Source organism: Amblyraja radiata, chromosome 32 (genome assembly GCF_010909765.2).
Source record: "Amblyraja radiata isolate CabotCenter1 chromosome 32, sAmbRad1.1.pri, whole genome shotgun sequence".
In the NCBI taxonomy this organism is placed as follows: domain Eukaryota; kingdom Metazoa; phylum Chordata; class Chondrichthyes; order Rajiformes; family Rajidae; genus Amblyraja; species Amblyraja radiata.
Window position 1 is genome coordinate 9,144,778 of NC_045987.1, and position 17,491 is coordinate 9,162,268.

The 17,491-nt window shown below is 43.6% G+C and overlaps 1 protein-coding gene across 1 annotated transcript in view; it reads left to right on the plus strand.

Annotated features, from left to right (window-relative positions):
- Positions 1-15,642, plus strand: part of aif1l (allograft inflammatory factor 1 like) — a 28,366-nt gene extending 12,724 nt beyond the window's left edge. Inside the window, exons 3-7 of the mRNA XM_033048693.1 lie at positions 4,870-4,936; positions 8,392-8,433; positions 9,463-9,625; positions 14,753-15,145; positions 15,369-15,642. Coding sequence (XP_032904584.1) covers positions 4,870-4,936; positions 8,392-8,433; positions 9,463-9,625; positions 14,753-14,840 — 360 coding nt within the window. The 3' untranslated portion in view covers positions 14,841-15,145; positions 15,369-15,642. The remainder of the gene's footprint in view (positions 1-4,869; positions 4,937-8,391; positions 8,434-9,462; positions 9,626-14,752; positions 15,146-15,368) is intronic.
- Positions 15,643-17,491: the final 1,849 nt, after the last annotated feature.

The following is a 17,491-nucleotide window of genomic DNA, read 5'->3' on the forward strand; positions in this document are numbered from 1 at the left end:
AATGAAAGATATGCAAAAAGTAACCATGATCAAGGCAAGGCGGAGCCCACAATTGTTGGCTGTTTGCTAGGTAATAATGAGTTATACAGACAATGAAACTCGACAGGATGACAGTGAAACTACTACCATGACTAGGGTGGGAGAGGGATGGAGAGAGGGGATGCAAGGGTTACTTGAAGTTGGAGAAATTAATTTTAATACAGCTGGGTTGCAAGCCGCTCAAGCGAAACATGAGGTGCTGTTCATCCAATTTGCTTCATTCACAGTAGCAGTGGTGTGTACCTTCTACAGGATGTACGGCAGCAATTCGCCAAGACTCCTTAGCATCTTCCAAACCCACAACCTCTACCATTTAGAAGGGCAAGAGCAGTAGAACCAATGGGACACCATAACCTGGAAGATGGCCCCCAAACCACACACCACCCTTGACTTTGAAATATATGGCTATTCCCTCAACATAGATGGATCAAAATCCTGGTACTCTCTCCCGAACAGCATTGTGGCTGCACCCACACCTCAAGGACTGAAGAGGTTCAAGTGGGCAGCTCACCACCACCTTCTCAAAGACAACTAGGGATGTGGAATTGAGTGCTGGCTCTGTCTGTTAACCCCATATCCCTTCAACAAATAAAAAAGGGCTGGAGTTACCAGTATTGTTACAAGATTCCGTCTGAAGAAGGGTTTCGGCCCGAAACGTTGCCTATTTCCTTCGCTCCATAGATGCCGCTGCACCCGCTGAGTTTCTCCAGCTTTTTTGTGTACCTTGTTATAAGATAATACTAAATTGTTTACTTATGCCGATATTATTACTGGTAGTAATAATCATTGACAGGTTTCACCTACATTTGCCCTGGGTATTCCTTGTGGCTTTTTGTTACTCTTAAATACTCTGGATCTTAATATTTTCTTGGGTGTCGGCTGTGACAGATGTTAGCTGCCAAGAATACAATTTCCGGAAAGTAGATCTATCACTGCGACATTGGTTTAATAAATTATAGCACCTATTACACATTATTGCAATATCTTTGTTATCCTGAGGAATAGAATAGAATAGAATGCCTTTTATTGTCATTCAAACAGCTTGGTTTGAACGAAATTGCATTTCTACATGATAAATAAAAAAGTCTTGCTTAATAGTCTTTAGAGTGTTACCAAATCTGGGATGGATGTTAAAATTGCAGTCGAATCCTCAGGACAGTGGATTCCCACAGCAACAAGGCTGTTTAATTTGGTTACTTTAGGAACTGTGTTACATGAACATCATGGAAACCCTGGGTCAGTTTCACTGAGCGTTGGGTTTCAAGCTGGAATATTCTGTAATGTAATGCAGCGCAGGTCAGTTTAAGACCAGAGCTCGGTCCTAATCAGCAGGTGGCAGACTCTCTCTTCTCGGAGCCTTCAACCTAAGACAGGCAGCCAGTCTGCCTGTGCTCAGCCCGGGATGAAGTCACAGGGCTGAGCACAGTCCTGTGATGAAGATAATGCGAATCACACATCATAGATTCGGAGTTATCTTTCAGGACAGTCAGGAGCAGTAAGTTTCAACTCCCTGCTCCAGGTAGAGGCACACAATCTGGGCAAACCCTCCCAGTGTGGCACTGGCAGAATACAGGCAAAATTACTGGTGGGGAGATCCATGCTGGATCTTCCAGTGGTGCAGATGGTAGAGCTGCTGTCTCATAGCGCCAGAGACTGGATTTGATCCTGACCCCAGGTACATCTGTGAGGAGCTTGCAACTTCTCTCTGTGAGCGGGTGAGTTTCCTCCGGGTGCTCCGGTTTCCTCCCACCTTCCATGGATGTGCAGGTTTGTAGGTTAATTGGCCTCTGTAAGCTGCTCTCAGTGTGGAGGGAGTGGATATGAAAGTGGGATAACAGAGAACTAGAGTGAACGTGTGATCGATGGTCAGAGTGGATTGGGTGGGCCAAAGGGCATGTTTCCATAGATAGACACAAAGTGCTGGAGTAACACAGAGGGTCAGGCAGCATCCCTGGAGATAAAAAGATAGGTGACATCTCCATGCTGCATCTTTCAATCAATCAATCAATATGGATCCATGAATCCTATTTACTTCTGCATCCCTTTACTTTAAAGTGCTCTTTTTAAGCCACTGCTGACTTGCATTTTTTGAGAATTTACTTCATAGTTTATCTTTAAGAGGGAAACCATAAAGACTCAATCTTCACCCACACGATCTTCTTCCTCACAATTCCTGGGATGGCGGGAATGTCATATGTTGATAGAATGGAGTGGCTGGGCTTGTATACTCTGGAATTTAGAAGGATGAGAGGGTATCTCATTGAAACATATAAGATTATTAAGGGTTTGGACACGGTAGGCGCAGGAAACATGTTCCCGATGTTGGGGGAGTCCAGAACCAGGGGCCACAGTTTACGAATAAGGGGTAAGCAATTTAGAACGGAGATGAGGAAAAACTTTTTCACAGAGGGCTGTAAATCTGTGGAATTCTCTGCCTCAGAAGGCAGTGGAGGCCAATTCTCTGTATGCTTTCAAGAGAGAGTTGGACAGAGCTCTTAAAGATAGTGGAGTCAGGGGATATGGGGAAAAGGCAGGAACGGGTTACTGATTGTGGATGATCACAATGAATGGCGGTGCTGGCTCGAAGGGCCGAATGGCCTACTCCTGCACCTATTGTCTATTGTAAAAGTACTTGCATAATGGTTTATCCTGTGTCGATTGTCTTCTTAAACAAACAAAAAATGACTCATTCAACTTGCTTTTCCCAGGTACCAAACTAACCACTCACCCTGTTCCTTAAACAGCCCAAGGTTTATGAGGAGGCCTGATGTAAGCCTCAAGCTACGCCATTTCTTTGGTAGAGTGATCTGGTTAGTCCTGTTCCAAGGCTCATTCCCCACATTCTTGCAGTTTTTATTCTCTTTCAAATATTTATCAATTTTTTGATGCAAACCGTACTTCTCGTTCTGCCTGGGATCCTGGTATTCACAGCCTTCTCCCAGAAAGATACATCATTCAGGAGGTGATTACCCTGGTCTTGTACACCCAATAGAAGATGCATTCTTGGTCCACTTATAGACCTAACGGGATGGGACGGGACAGAATGAAGGGGCTGAACGGTCCACCCCTGTTCTTTTGGTTGATGCCCGATGCACAAAGAGAATTAGTGAGATGGATGATCAAATCATTTCATTGTGAAAGTTTTCTTCTCCCCGCCTCCCCCCACTCCCTATCAGTCTGACGAAGGGTTTCGGCCCGAAACGTTGCCTATCTCCTTCGCTCCATAGATGCTGCTGCACCCGCTGAGTTTCTCCAGCATTTCTGTGTACCTTCATTGTGAAAGGAGGTGATTCTGTCCCTGAAGTCCATGCTAAAAGAGTCGTTTTTTTTCCTATTGTTCTGGGTGAGTATTTTTTAGTTATTAATAAAAAAAACATTAACTGGTCGCTATCTTATAGGAAGGAGCTGGTGGTGTATGGGAGCTAGTGGTGTATAAAATGACTGACATATTTTCTTACTTTTACAACACTGACCACACTTCCAAAAAATAAACTTCTTGGCTGTCTGTGGCTTGCTTTATGATGTCTGAAGAAGGATTATGACTTATAAGTTCTTTGCTAATTCTTTGTCAGAACCAAATGTTTCCGTGGTACGACACTCCATTGGAGGTCACACTTCCCACTTGTCAGCCACAGCTGCAGATCATTCACAGTCACTGAAGTAACTGATGTGTGAATAATATAACATTGGATTAGGGAAAAGTCATTCAGTCATTAGAATTTTTTTTTTTTGCAGAGAGCAGTCAGAATTTGGTGAAATAGACGAGGCAAAGGTGGATGTAAGGAGAAGTTTGATAGCCACAGGCAGGGGTGTGTGGAGACATTTAAACTTACCATTTTTTGGAGGTTGTGCATACATGTCCTGGAAACTGGCGCAAACACATGTATGTGCCCTTCAAGCTCCATTTAAAATGTATTATCTTTGATGATAAAGGGCCAGTGGCGATGCTCCTCCCAGCCTGCCCCCTCCGACCTTGTACCTGCCCAAAGACACGGGAGGGAGGGAGGGAGGGGGAAAGAGAGGGGTGTGCTGAAAGAGTGGAATGCAAGATGGACAGTGTGTGTCAGGGGTTTGCAACCAAGAGCGTGCAAATCCCACTGTGAGTCTTTAGTTGAATTATTGGCAGTGTTAAATTCAACTTCGGAAAGTAAAAGATATTATTTTACACCATGTGTTGGGAGAGGGGAATTTCCAATATTTTCTCTCACTTTCTATGTTAAAACAAGTTGCATTGTGAAAGGTAGACATAAATGCTGGAGAGACTCAGCGGGTGAGGCGGCATCTATGGAGCAAAGGAAATAGGCAACGTTTCGGGCCGACACCCTTCTTCAGACTACCGGAGCACCCGGAGAAAACCCATGCGGTCACAGGGAGAACGTACTGTCTCCGTACAGACAGCACCCATAGTCAGGATTCAACTCGGATCCCTGGCGCTGTAAGGCAGCAACTCTACCGCTGTGCTACTGCGCCACCCATTGTTATTGCAATTGGGATCGTGCCCAGAATTTGGTATTTCTATTTATGCAAAAATGTAAATTCCAGCCTCTCACAATTCAGACCTCTCCAAGATCACAGGTACATTCAAACCATTCAACATTTCTCAAGACAGTGCCTTCAAAGTATCCCCAGATCTCGTTACCCCTCTCGCAAACTCTCAAGAGCGGCTCTACCACAAAGCTATTGTGGGCTGCGTAAATTGGAATTCAGTGTCCCCTCTTCAGTTTTAGAATGACCCACTCACTGGAATTGTTGAGCCTGGTGATTTATTTACAGTGAGGATGTCCTGTTTAGTGTTATAAAAATGTTACATTTAGAAATTCTCTGTTCCAGGAATTTCTGGAAGATCAAAAATATAAAGATGAAGAAAACTTAGCAGAAAATCTGGAATCTTTCAAAAGTAAGTGACAGAATGGCCCAGTTTCCTTGTTAAATCTTGTTCAGTATTCTGTAATATTCCACATTAATCATGTTTAAGTCCATTGGTGTCAGTATCACATTCAGCCTCTGTCACGTCCCTTGGTGCTGAGTATCTGCTTGGTATTTAAGTGTCAGCAGCGATTCCTGTGTGTGTGTGTGTGTTGCCAGCAATGACATTAAACAACAACTAAATGCAAGGTATCCCGCATTGGCACCTCCTGCTCTTCTCTCTTCAATTTATTTGGCACAAAGCCTAGAGCCGTCAAACACTTATCGTACGTTAACCCAATCATTCCCGTTATCATTCTCGTCGTCGTGGCTATCCCTCGAGGTCGAGGACGATGGTCTACGTTCTGTTGTTTTTATCAACTCTCAAGTGGCTTATGAATCCAAACCTGGCTTTGAAAGTTCTTCGACATTCAGGACAGGTAATTCCAGATGGCAGATCGGGCATTGGTTGTTGCTTCCTCTCTTTCCGTTTTCTTCATTTTACTTCTAATTCTGCACATCTCATGGCTTCGAAGGTCGCTGTTCCTTCTTGTACGATGGTTCGCCAGAGTTTCCTGTCCTTGGCATTGGTTTCCCAATTGTTGATGTAATCCATCTGGTCCAGGTGACAACCACCTTCAGACCTTTCAGCTGCCCAAGTACCTTCTTCTTCATAATTGCAAGTCCATTATATTCTGCCCCGACTCTTGAATATCTGGCCCTTTGCTGTTGTCTTCTGCTATGAAGACTGCCACGAAAAACGTACTCGGTTCATCCACCTTTTCTTTATTCCCCATTATTACTTCTCCAGCAACATTTTCCAGCAGTCGAATGTCCACTCATCCCTCTCCTTTACTCCTTATATATCTGAAGAATCTTCTGGTGTCCTCTTTTATATTATTGGCAAGCTTATCTTCACATTTCATCTTTTCTCCGCTTATTGCTGTTTTGTTGCCTTCTGTTGGCTTCCCAATACCAAGCTTCCGTCTAATCTTTGCTATGTTATACACCTTCTCTTTTACTTTTATGCTGCCTTTGACTCCCTTTGACAGCCATGCTCGCCTCATTCTCCCCTGAGAATCTTTCTTCCTCTTTGGGAGATAAAATCCTGCATTTTCTGAGTTACTCCCAGAAACCTTTGCTCTTGCCGCTCCACTGTCATTCCTGCTAGGGCCCCTTTTCCAATCAACGTCATCCAGCTCCTCCCTCATGCCTCTGTAGTTACTCAACAGTTAATTCCGACACATCTGATTTGATCTTCTCCTTCTCAAACTGTATGTTGAATGTTATCATATTATGGTCACTACCTCCTAGGGGTTCCTTTACCTTCCGCTCTCTAATCAAATCCAGTTCATTGCACAACACAGTCTGTCATGCTAATAGACTCTGGGAGGATGGAAGAGGCTGCTATGTTATTGAGAATTTATGGTCAAATAAATCTAGTTTTTGAAATAGCTGTTGAATTGGACCCAATTTCTTCCTCTTTTCCCCGGTGGCACAGGAGGTTTTTTTCCATTTGAGTAATTACCCATTTTCATGAATCTATAACTTGTCTATTCTACCTACGTCTCTCCTGATTTTGAGTATTGTCTGAGTTGAATTTGATTATCCTTGTGACCATACATATTTCACACAGGTGCTTTGATTTCCACCCACATGCCAAAGATATGCTGGTTGGAAGATTCATTGTCGATTGTAAATTGCCCCTGGTGCTGATAGATGGCAGGATAATTGATGAGGCGTGGGGAAATTGATATGGATATAAGAAGTCATAGGAATAATGCAGATTATTGCGCCTAATGCGATGGACCAAAGAGCCTGTCTCTGCTGTGTGACTCAATGATTCAATATAGTTTTATACAAACTGATATGAGATATTGTCCAGTTAGTGTGGAACAGTGAAACAGAATGGATGTCAAATATTTCAGCTCAGCATTGAAAATGAATAAATGGGAAATTTGATATCACTGAGTGTTTGTAGATTTTTACATGAAAGGCTAAAGACAGATCACTTCAAGTGCCTGGGAAATGTTAGCTCTTCTGACGTGGGAACAGCAGCTTGATCGGCGAGGTCAGGCAGACGCTTGTTTGTCTCTGCTCTTGTGTGATGAACCACAGAAACAACAAGCTGTCAACCAAGATCAAAGCAGTTGTCCTCACAAGCATTCGTGTGGCTGTGAGACGTCGATGCTTTGCAGGAAACACATCAAACAGCTGGAGTCTTTCCCCATAAAGCATCGAACGGCAGGACAGGGTGACAAACTTGGAAGATCTGGACAGGGCTGGCCTGGTCAGCATCAAGACCCTGATCCAGTTTCAGTTTTAGTTTATTATCACGTGTACCGAGGTACAGTGAAAAGCATTTGTTGCGTGCTAAACCAGTCAGCGGAAAGACAATGCAAGATTCCAATCGAGCCATTTTCAGTGTAGAGATATCATAGTTAAAGTAAGAAATGTTGCTGTAGGAATAAAGATTTGTAAGTGTGGAGCGATTGTAATGTGTCATTGCACATCTGCTTTTGTGGCAAGCTCACAAATAGTCGCCTGGGTTGGGGCAGTTGCTCTGGACAGGCCTCGTAATCCGTCTGGACAGCTTCCGTATGCTACGCCAGCTCCTTTATGAGTTCTTGTTCCAGATAACTAAAAAAAAAGTGATACAAGGATTGTATCGAAGGCAGCGTCAAACACAGCATCATCCCTGCATGGGAGGGGCAGCCTTGTGCCCAGGACAGAACAGGCCGATGTGCTTTGACCAAAAGGTCCTGTATCCACTTTGAAGGAAGCCTTTGGCACTGAGTCACTGGAGCCGGAGAACGCAAGACATATCTGCTGCAGCATCTTTCCTGTGCCCCTACTGTCCCCGAGAGTGTGACTTCATGCCTGGCCTTACCAGCCACTCTAAGGCTTACCAACGAAGACTGCACAACTGACATCATCAAACTCAATGGTCAACCAACGATGACAACCTGAAAGGTAGCTTTAAAGGGACAGACTTGAAAATGGCTTTTCAAACCCATTCTGCACTGCAGCTTCCATGACAGCCAGAAAAATGCTGGCATGTGTCGACTATTCCACAGTGCCACCTTTCTACTTTGTTACTTTCAAAACAATCTTCCAAATGAAAGAAGTAATCATTTCTTTCTGCTGCTTTTAATACAGAAACAATATATTTCTAATTGACCTTGCTTGTCCTCCGCTGTGTGCCTCGCTCTCTCCCTTCACTTCTCCTTTCTTGTTTAAGACATTCATTAAGACATCAATATTTTGATTATTTACCATTGTGCCTCCTCCACATGCAGTTTTTGTTAACTTTTTATTATCATTCCTATGATCCTTTCGATTATTTTACTCATGTAAAAGTGCTATTTCACTGTTGTTACTGTGCTTGTTTCTTAAGACCTCGTGAGTACATTGAGATTGACAATAACTCACTTTTTTTTATTGCAGAGAAGTACATGGAATTTGATCTCAATGACCAAGGTGACATTGGTGAGTTCTGGCATTTTGGCCACAATATCAAACTGATAATCTTATATATGAAAGTGAAATGGTTTTGAATGTAACATGACTCTATCTTCTGCCAACACCACTCCTGTTATTCACTATTTCAAAGTCACAAGAGTAAAAAATCACTGATTTAGTCTCGGTGAAGTGCGCTTTTGGTTCAGACTTAATCTGGTCCCAGCTCCCTTGTTCTACAAATAATGTTTCGAGGAGAACCCCAAGGTCATTTTGCCTTCACTACGACAAGCTTCACTCAGCAAACTCTGTCAACTTCCTTTAAAGGTGAAACCTAACAATAACTTACATTACATCTTCAAAGTCATAATATGCTCTATTGCATTTTACAGGAATGTTTTAAGGCAAAAATGTTGACGCTAATAACATGAGGAGATGTTAGGAAAAGTGACCAAAAGCTGGCCAAACCGCTAGATTTTTGATCTTCCAACACTAAAGGAATTAAGGGTTACAAGGACAAGATGGGGCGGTAGATGAACCATGATCTTGTAGAATGGCAGTGCACACTTGGGGGATCCTGACCTGTGTTCCTCCTCCTTATGGTATTACATTCATAAATGAGTACAGTTCTGAAGATTCAGTTGCCAGCCAAGAGCCCAAGCAAATCAACATCTCAGCACCAATGTGCATCTTCTTCAATAGTCCAACATAGCTGACCCTCTTGATAGTGTCAGGATAGGGTCAAAGAATCAGGCACAACAGACAGAAGCCATTCTTCTTCTTCTTCTTCTTGCGTTTGAGGCAGCAGAGGTTATGTAACGCCCTCCCGGTGCTGTTGCCAGTTCAATGTGCTGTTACCGAGGGCGGAGAGGACATTCTAAATACTGGGCACTTAGTGTGATTGCTCCCTTTTGACATAACGCAAGGACTTGTGTGGAGAGATGGTTCGTGTAGCATTCAAAGGGGGCAGCAGGCAATGAAGAAAATAAAACAGCCCATGTCATTGCCTTTCTTAGCAAGAAATCTGATTATTTTTTTCCCGCTCCTCCTATCCTCCAGACTTGATGAGCCTGAAGCAGATGCTGGAGAAACTTGGAGTTCCCAAGACTCACCTGGAAGTGAAGAAGATGATTGCAGAAGCGACGGGTGGCAGCAGCGAGACCATCTCTTACCGCAACTTTGTCATCATGATGTTGGGCAAGTGCTCCACTGTCCTCAGATTGTGAGTATAGGTGCCGCAAAAAAGCCTCAGCTCCCACCTTGCCAAACCTGTCCTTGCTCCCCCTTGTGGCCATTTCAGAGCTGAGCAGGCTTCCAAATAGCAAAGGTACACAAAAATGCTGGAGAAACTCAGCGGGTGCAGCAGTATCTATGGAGCGAAGGAGATAGGTAACGTTTCGGGCCGAAACCCTTCTTCAGACTGCTTCCAAATAGCAACCTCACTTATGTTAAACAATAGAGTTCCATCCAACGTAATCACTGAAATGATTTATCCTCTGGGGCCCAGAAAAAACAACACAGATGCCCGGATACAAAGTTATGATATAGTTACTGCATGGAAGAAGGGCATTCGGCCCATTGAATCCACAGTAGATTCATTTAAGTGCAATTTAAAAAAATTACTCCCCTCCCCTCCCCACCATCCCAAATCCACCCCACCACAAATTATTTTGGATAGTCAACCAGCTTCATTTTGAAAACTACAAATGAATGCCTCTCTTGATGCCCTTGGCAGTACAGTCACCCAACGCTGACTCAAGTGCCTTCCATAGGTAACGTTTCAGATCGAGACCCTTCTTCAGACTGTCTGACCTGCTGAGTTGCTCCAGCTTTTTGTGTCTATCTTTGGTTTAAACCAGCATCTGCAGTTCCTGCCAACATTCTCAAGTGCCTTCCATCACTGTTTTACTAATTGTACATCCTGCTGGTCTGCAGGAGCCAGATCACATGCGTTCTCCGCCTCCTCGTTGATGGAACAATACAAGTGATTGAAGAAAACAGCTGAGTTACACTGCAGAATTCCTGCCCTTGTTTTGTGTTCCATTGTAGCTTTCTCTGATGCTATTCCACCAACCTCCCTCCCATAACCTTTGACCTGTGAGGTGCTGTGCTGCATTGGCCCACATACTAGTCTGGGGAAGTTCAGGCGGAAAGCACATAAAATTCAATTCTGTACAAAAGGATGTGGAGGACTTCATTGACGTTTCACCTTCCAAAATTTCAAGATGGACCTTTAAGCCACAAAATGCAGCCAAGTGGTCGGATCATTTTCATTTCAATGATGGAGACACAAGAAACTGCAGATGCTGGAATCTTGAGCAAAACGTGATGCTGGAGGAACTCAGTGGGTCAGGCAGCATCTGGAGAGGGAATGGACAGGCGATATTTTAAGTGTGAAGAAGGGTCCCAACCCAAAACATTGTCTGCTCATTCACTCCGAAGATGCTGCCTGACTGACTAAGTTCTTCCAGTAATTTGTGTTTTGTTCTTTTCTGTGATGTTGTTTGAAGAAAACTTGTCAGAACAATCTGGAGCACTCTCCGGCTGTCTTCTGTGGAAAGGGAGAATAAGAGCATGTGAAAGCTGATCCTCAATGACTGCCAGGTTAGGGCTAAAGGTTTTGGAGCTGGGACTAGAACCTACAATTTACTGTGACTCAGATGACCTAATGCATGGTCCCACGTATAGGTCAACCACTCGTCAGAGAACACTGATGTATTTGACGACTACAATGATTAGTATGTCAGTACCATTTAGTACCCATTGAAGAGTGCTGATTTGACCCGCTCTGCCTCTATGAGGCCCACCCTGCCTCCCTTGTTTAAATGCAGAAAAAACATGTTTAGTTTGGTGCTCTGATCTTGAGAACCCAATCATTACCCACATGTCAAGCAGTTTAGTTTAGAGATACAGCGTGGAAACAGGCCCTTCGACCCACTGAGTCCATGCTGACCAACGCTCACTTGCACACTAGTTCGAAGTCAATTAACCTAGAAACCTGGAAGGTAGACACAAAATGCTGGAGTAACTCAGCGGGACAGGCAGTATCTCTGGAGAGAAGGGATGGGTGATGTTTTGGGTTGAGACCCTTCTTCAGACTGATGTCAAGGGAGTGGGAGGTACATAGATAAGGAGGTGTATAGATAAGGAAGTGCAAGGTGTGAAAACAGGACAAGGGAATGGAGATCAATGAAAATGTAGAAAACCGACAAACCTTCACGTCTTTGAAATGTGGGAAGAAACCGGGGCATCCAGAGAAAACTCACGCAGTCACAGGGAGAACGTACAAACTCCGAACAGACAGCACCTGTAATCAGGATTGAGCCAGGGTCCCTAGCGCTGTAAGGCAACAACGTAACTGCTGCGCCACTGTGCATTTAAGACTTAAATGATATTTTATTTTTTAATGTGTATTCAGTCCTAATATTTGGGTGGGAAGGGGGAATGGCATTACCCTGTTAAGAGTGCAGCTTAACTGAATTAACAGACTGTGTATCGCAGGGATTGTCTGTGTTTACACAGAACAGGATTAAGTGCAGACAGCAACTGAAAATCATTTGTTTCAACCAGTTGTAGAAGTTAGTGCAGTTAAAATCCAAAGACAGGTGTTTGATGAATTGAACCTTGTGGATGAGATTTTAAACCATGACTCTGTCTGCTCAGGCAGACTGCAAATTTCCCATGGCAGCATTTGAAGAAATGTGTGTTCTCTCCAACCCCAATGGTCAGCCCTCAACCAACATCATTGAAAACAGATTATCTAGGCATTATCACACTGCTATTTCTGGGAGATTGCCGTGGGACTAATTCTCTCCCCTGTTTCCTGCACGACAGCAGTGGCTATAATTTTTTTTAAAAGTACTTTATTTTCTGTAAAGTCCTGAGATTTGAGAATGTTTGAGAATGTTGACCAAGTGGGACCCGTCGGGTCCCGTCCCCATCAACGGGCGGTTGCGGGGGGAGGGGGGCAGCCTGCAGCGTCACACACACACTAGCATGCGCCATTCTGACTCACCTGATGTCACTGTAATGATCATTTCACTTTAACAGTAATTATATATTGAGAGCTAAATCTTCCCCTCCATTTCTGAGATGTGCTTTATAGCATATTAAGCTACCTTTATATCCTATATATAATGCCTGACTATTGATGGGATCATAAATTTAGATATTTGTTCTATCTCCCAAATAGTTTTGTTTTCTATCCATAAGTAGGATTTGATTACCAGACCATTTAGCTGAGGGATAGTCACTAATCAGTCAGGAATTAGCCTGATAGACTAGTTATTTTACATACATCTTCGAGTCAAGCTATTCAGTCTAATGTCCCCACACTGATGCTTGTGCTCCGTATGAGCCAGACCTATTCTTCCCATGTTTTTAGTTTAGTTTCGAGATACAGCGTGGAAACAGGCATTTCGGCCCACCGAGTCCACACCAACCAGCGATCCCCGCACACTAACGCTATCCAACACACACGAGGGACAATTTACATTTATACCAAGCCAAGTAATCTACAAACCTGTATGTCTTTGGAGTGTGGGAGGAAACCGAAGATCTTGGAGAAAACCCAAGCAGGTCATCGGGAGAATGTACAAACTCCGTACAGACAAGCACCCGTGGTCCAGATCGAACCTGGGTCTCTGGCGCTGTAAGGCTGTAGTGCTGCCGTCAGTCCACCGTGCCTCTCAGTTTTTATTTTTTTTTCACTTAATATAATTATCCCTTAAATATGCCAATGCTTTTTGCATTCAGTATGCCTTGTCGCAATATCCACATGTTTGGCAACTCTGGGTAATGAGATTCCTCCTGCAATCCCCAAAGGATTTATTGGAGACGACCTTTATTCATTAGTTCATTAGTGTTGATCTGGGTAGAAATGAAAGCTACTTCTCTGCATCTGCTTTACTTCTGTTTTCATCCGTTTGAAGGCCTCATCCACAGCCACCTCCATCTTCATCACCATTCTCAACCTTACATTTTCAGTTCTGGTATCATAGCCATAGATTTTTTCCCTCTGTGCTTTGATTCCATCTTCTGTAATTAGAGGACAAAGGAAGACAGTGCACGGAATTCCATAATGTAAGTGTAAACTGGAAGAATTGTCTTCCTCATCAATTTGTTACTGGATTTAAGCAGGCTCCAGTCATGTGGAAAGCTTTTAAGATATGTGTTGCATTTGTGGATGGTCCTTGAGATTTGGAACATAAAAATGCATGAGAATAGTAAACTGGAGTTGCTGAATAGAACATGCCCGTTTTGGCTTCTTGTTAGTGACATCACTTATTCCATTCTGATTTGCCTACCTTAAGCCTGAATTTGCTGTATTTAAATGGGAATGATATTCCTACGCAGCAGAGTTGGATGAATGGGTTATTGTGGGGTGATGCAGCATGCTTCTAGTGAATGTATTCATAGTGTGGGGGCTGTATTGATTGAGAGCAAGTGCAGGCATTTAGGCCATTCACAGGACTAATTTCATGGCTGGATTTCAATTTTATTGGGTGCCTTGCTTTAGAGGAGGTGTGAAAGTTCAGATGCCCCAAAGCGAAACGCTAATATCCCAGTGAGTGATAGACTATCGGGGAGACCAAGTGCAGGCTCTGCGATCATATCGCTGAACATCTCTGCTCAGTCCGCCTAGGCCTACGCGATATCCCGGATATTAAACACTTTAACTCCCCCTCCCATTCCCTCACTGACATTTCTGTCCTGGGCTATCTCCACTGTCAGAGTGAGGACCTACGCCAATTGGAAGAACAGCACCACATGTTTCGCTTGGGCAGCTTACACCCCAGTGGTATGAATAATGACTTCTTTAACTTTAAGTAACCGTTGCTTATCCTCTCTCTCCATCCCTCCTCCACCCTAGTTTTCCAACTAATGTCGCTGTCCTTCTGATTAATTTTACTGAGTGTTTGGTTTCCTTGTCACCTTCCATTCAGCCAACAATGAACCATTCTACTTTTCCTTATCGTCTCCTTTGATCTGGCGTTTTCGCACCTTACCCCTCCATATCTCTAGACTCCCTATCCTCTGACTCCCAGTCTGTAGAAGGATCTCGACCCGAAACATCACCCATTCCTTCTCTCCAGAGATGCTGCCTGTCCCGCTGAGTTACTCCAGCATTTTGTGTCTATCTTAGCTCTCCTGTTTCCCGTGTTGGACCAATGATTGCACTTTGTGCTGTGAAATGACCTGGTATTTCTAGCAAAAGAAAAATATAAACATAAATCATTTTTACATTTTTTATATATTCAGTTCCATTGAAGGAGTATGAACTGAAAATGTCTGTTGATCCTATCACAAATTAAAGATTTAAAATTAGAGTTTAAATATTTATTTTCAGAATAATGATGTTCGAAGGAAAAAGTGACGGAAATGATTCCAAACCTACAAGACCTCCTGCTAAGAGGGACATCTCTAGCCTTCCGTGACCCTTTGGATGAAGAACTGGGAATGATTGTGCACTTCTCTTGAATTGTAAATACCCCCGTGTGATGTTCATCTTGGACTTGTTGAGGTGGTGGCTGAATGTTCCCTGTCAGTCAAAACTTAATGTCATGTTTGATATTTTTCAAATCTATGTGTTCCTGTACAGTGATGCACAAATCTATTACTCATTTGTCCAATGCTACCCAACAGAACTTACAGACTACCCAATATCCCTTTGTTGTAGTCCCTAACCTTAATAGAGAACTCCATTTAGATTTTGTGCTTGACTTGTGTGGCTATCACAGTTACTTATTGTAAAGGAGTGATACCTGACACACTGTAACCTTTACTAAGTGTTTATTAGAGCACATGGCACACACGTCCCAGCACTGACTGCATCCAGCCTTCAGGCGTACCGGGACCAAGTGGGAGGAAACAAAGGGAGGATATCACAGTTATACTAATATGATGGGGCGTGGTTAGTGGTGATGAGGTAGCTACATTATAGGTTGCATGCATAAACCATCTACACTTATGATCCCGGAGGTTGTGGTTTTGTACGCCAAAGACCTGAGCACTCAGTCAACATTCCCCATGGTGTGCAGAATCGTCGGAAGTCTAAAATTGGGTTAATTCTTTGGTAGATGTAAAAGGTTACATGCGTTTGAAGCAAAGCTGGGTTCTATGTTGTTTCCTGGCTGGTGCTTTTCCCCACTAAAGTCGATTATTGGACCATTATCACAATGCTGTTGCGGCATGTATATTGGTTGTCATCTTTCTTATACATTAAAACTAGTAATTTTCTGTGAAGACCTTTTGGAATAGCCTAGGATGCGAAACGTGCAGCATAGAAATCTAATTTATTTCTTGTTCCGTGGAAATGATTAGTTATCAAAGCCTGGCTACAAATTTCTGATATAGTTCCTTCTATACCTCAATATGTTACTGCCATGTGGTGCTAATTAGACCAGTAAGTGGCGTGGGAGGGTTAATAAGAGATAATTCAACAATGTTCAGATGCAGGTCATTTGGCCGAATACCTACCTACAATTTTCTATTTGTTTTGTGTGTGACAAAATTATACTTAGGATTACAAGTTCCAGGCTCCACGGAAGTGGAAGTATCTTTATTTCTCACCCATTCCTTCTCTCCCTAGATGCTGCCTGTCCCGCTGAGCTATTTCAACATTTTGTGTCTACCTTGGAATTATCTTCTCTTGTGCTCACACGTGCAAACCTTTTTTTATGATCTTAAAGATTTCCATCAAATCACACCTCAGCCATGTGTCCAAGAGAATGAAGTTCACACATGAGTGAATAAAGGTTAAGAATGGTAGATATCCGAATTGAGGTATACTGTGTATGGTTGTGGCAGTGAAGTGGAACTTTGAGAGATGATCACCATAATATTGATAAATCAGAAAAGATACCACATATGGGATTCAATGTGGTTGATCTATTATGTTTGGAATTATTTTACTAGTGTTAAATGAGTACTCTCTGAGTCCTGGCTTCATCCTTCTAAATGTGGAGGAGAGGTGGGGGGAGGAGAGGGGGCCCTCCCTTTCTGCCCCCCCCTACCTCTCTGCCCCATCTCCATCTCTGCCCCCCTGCCCCTCCCTCACTGCCCCCCCCCCCCTCCCTCGCTAGGGAGTGGTGAATATTGGGACATGTGGGTGTGGTGGAGTATTGCATTCGGGAACCAGCCCTCCCGTGTGATGCCGCGTTCTTCCTCTCTACCCCCTCCCTCTCCACTCCCCCCCTCTAGCCACGCCGTGCCACGCCTGCGCAGTTGGGGGTTATGCGTGAGTGGATAGGGCAGGGGATGGGGCAAAAGGAGCGAATGAATAATAATATAATATCGGGGGGGGGGGGAGGTGGTTAGTGTGTGTCTGAGTGTGACCCTGATTGCCGCCCCCCTGCAACCGCGTTGAGGGGACAATACCCAACGGGTCCCCCTTGGTCTAGTAATTTTGTAAACTTCTATCAGGTCTCCCCTCAGTCTCTAAAGCTCTAAAGCTCCAAAGAAAACAATCCAACTTTGTTCAATCTCTTCATGTAACTAATATCCATTCTGTTGGGAATCATTTCATAATTTTGTACATAACAAGAGTGAAATAAAGCAATTCTTGAATGAAAGTTGTTCTCTCTTTGTTGATTTCAACTAAACACATTTCAAATAATTGGCAGTAATGCTCCTCTGCTCCAATAGAGGGATTCATTGATGTGGCGCTAATGTGCACATGTGTGTAACTGAGGTTAAAATTGGGTTCAATCTCAAACTGCCTGTCACAGTAAGATAAGTCATTAAAACTGGCTCCAAGTTGAGTTGTTTCAGCAGAGCAGAGAGTACACCTCATGCTCGGTGGGAAATATCCTAAACATTGGCCTCATAATTAACACCCAACAATTAGCCAATAGTAGATATGAGAAATTGCAGATGCTGGTTTACGAATAAAGACACAAAGTGCTGGAGTAACTCAGTGGGTCAGGCAGCATGTCTGGAGAATGTGTCGGTGACATTTCAGCTCAGGACCCTTGAGATTGATTATGATGGGGGATGGGGGGGGGGGGGGGGGGAGGCTGGAAGAGAGGGCAGGATAAAGCCTGGCAAGCGATTGGTGTTTGCAGGTGAGGGCGGTTTTTGATAGACA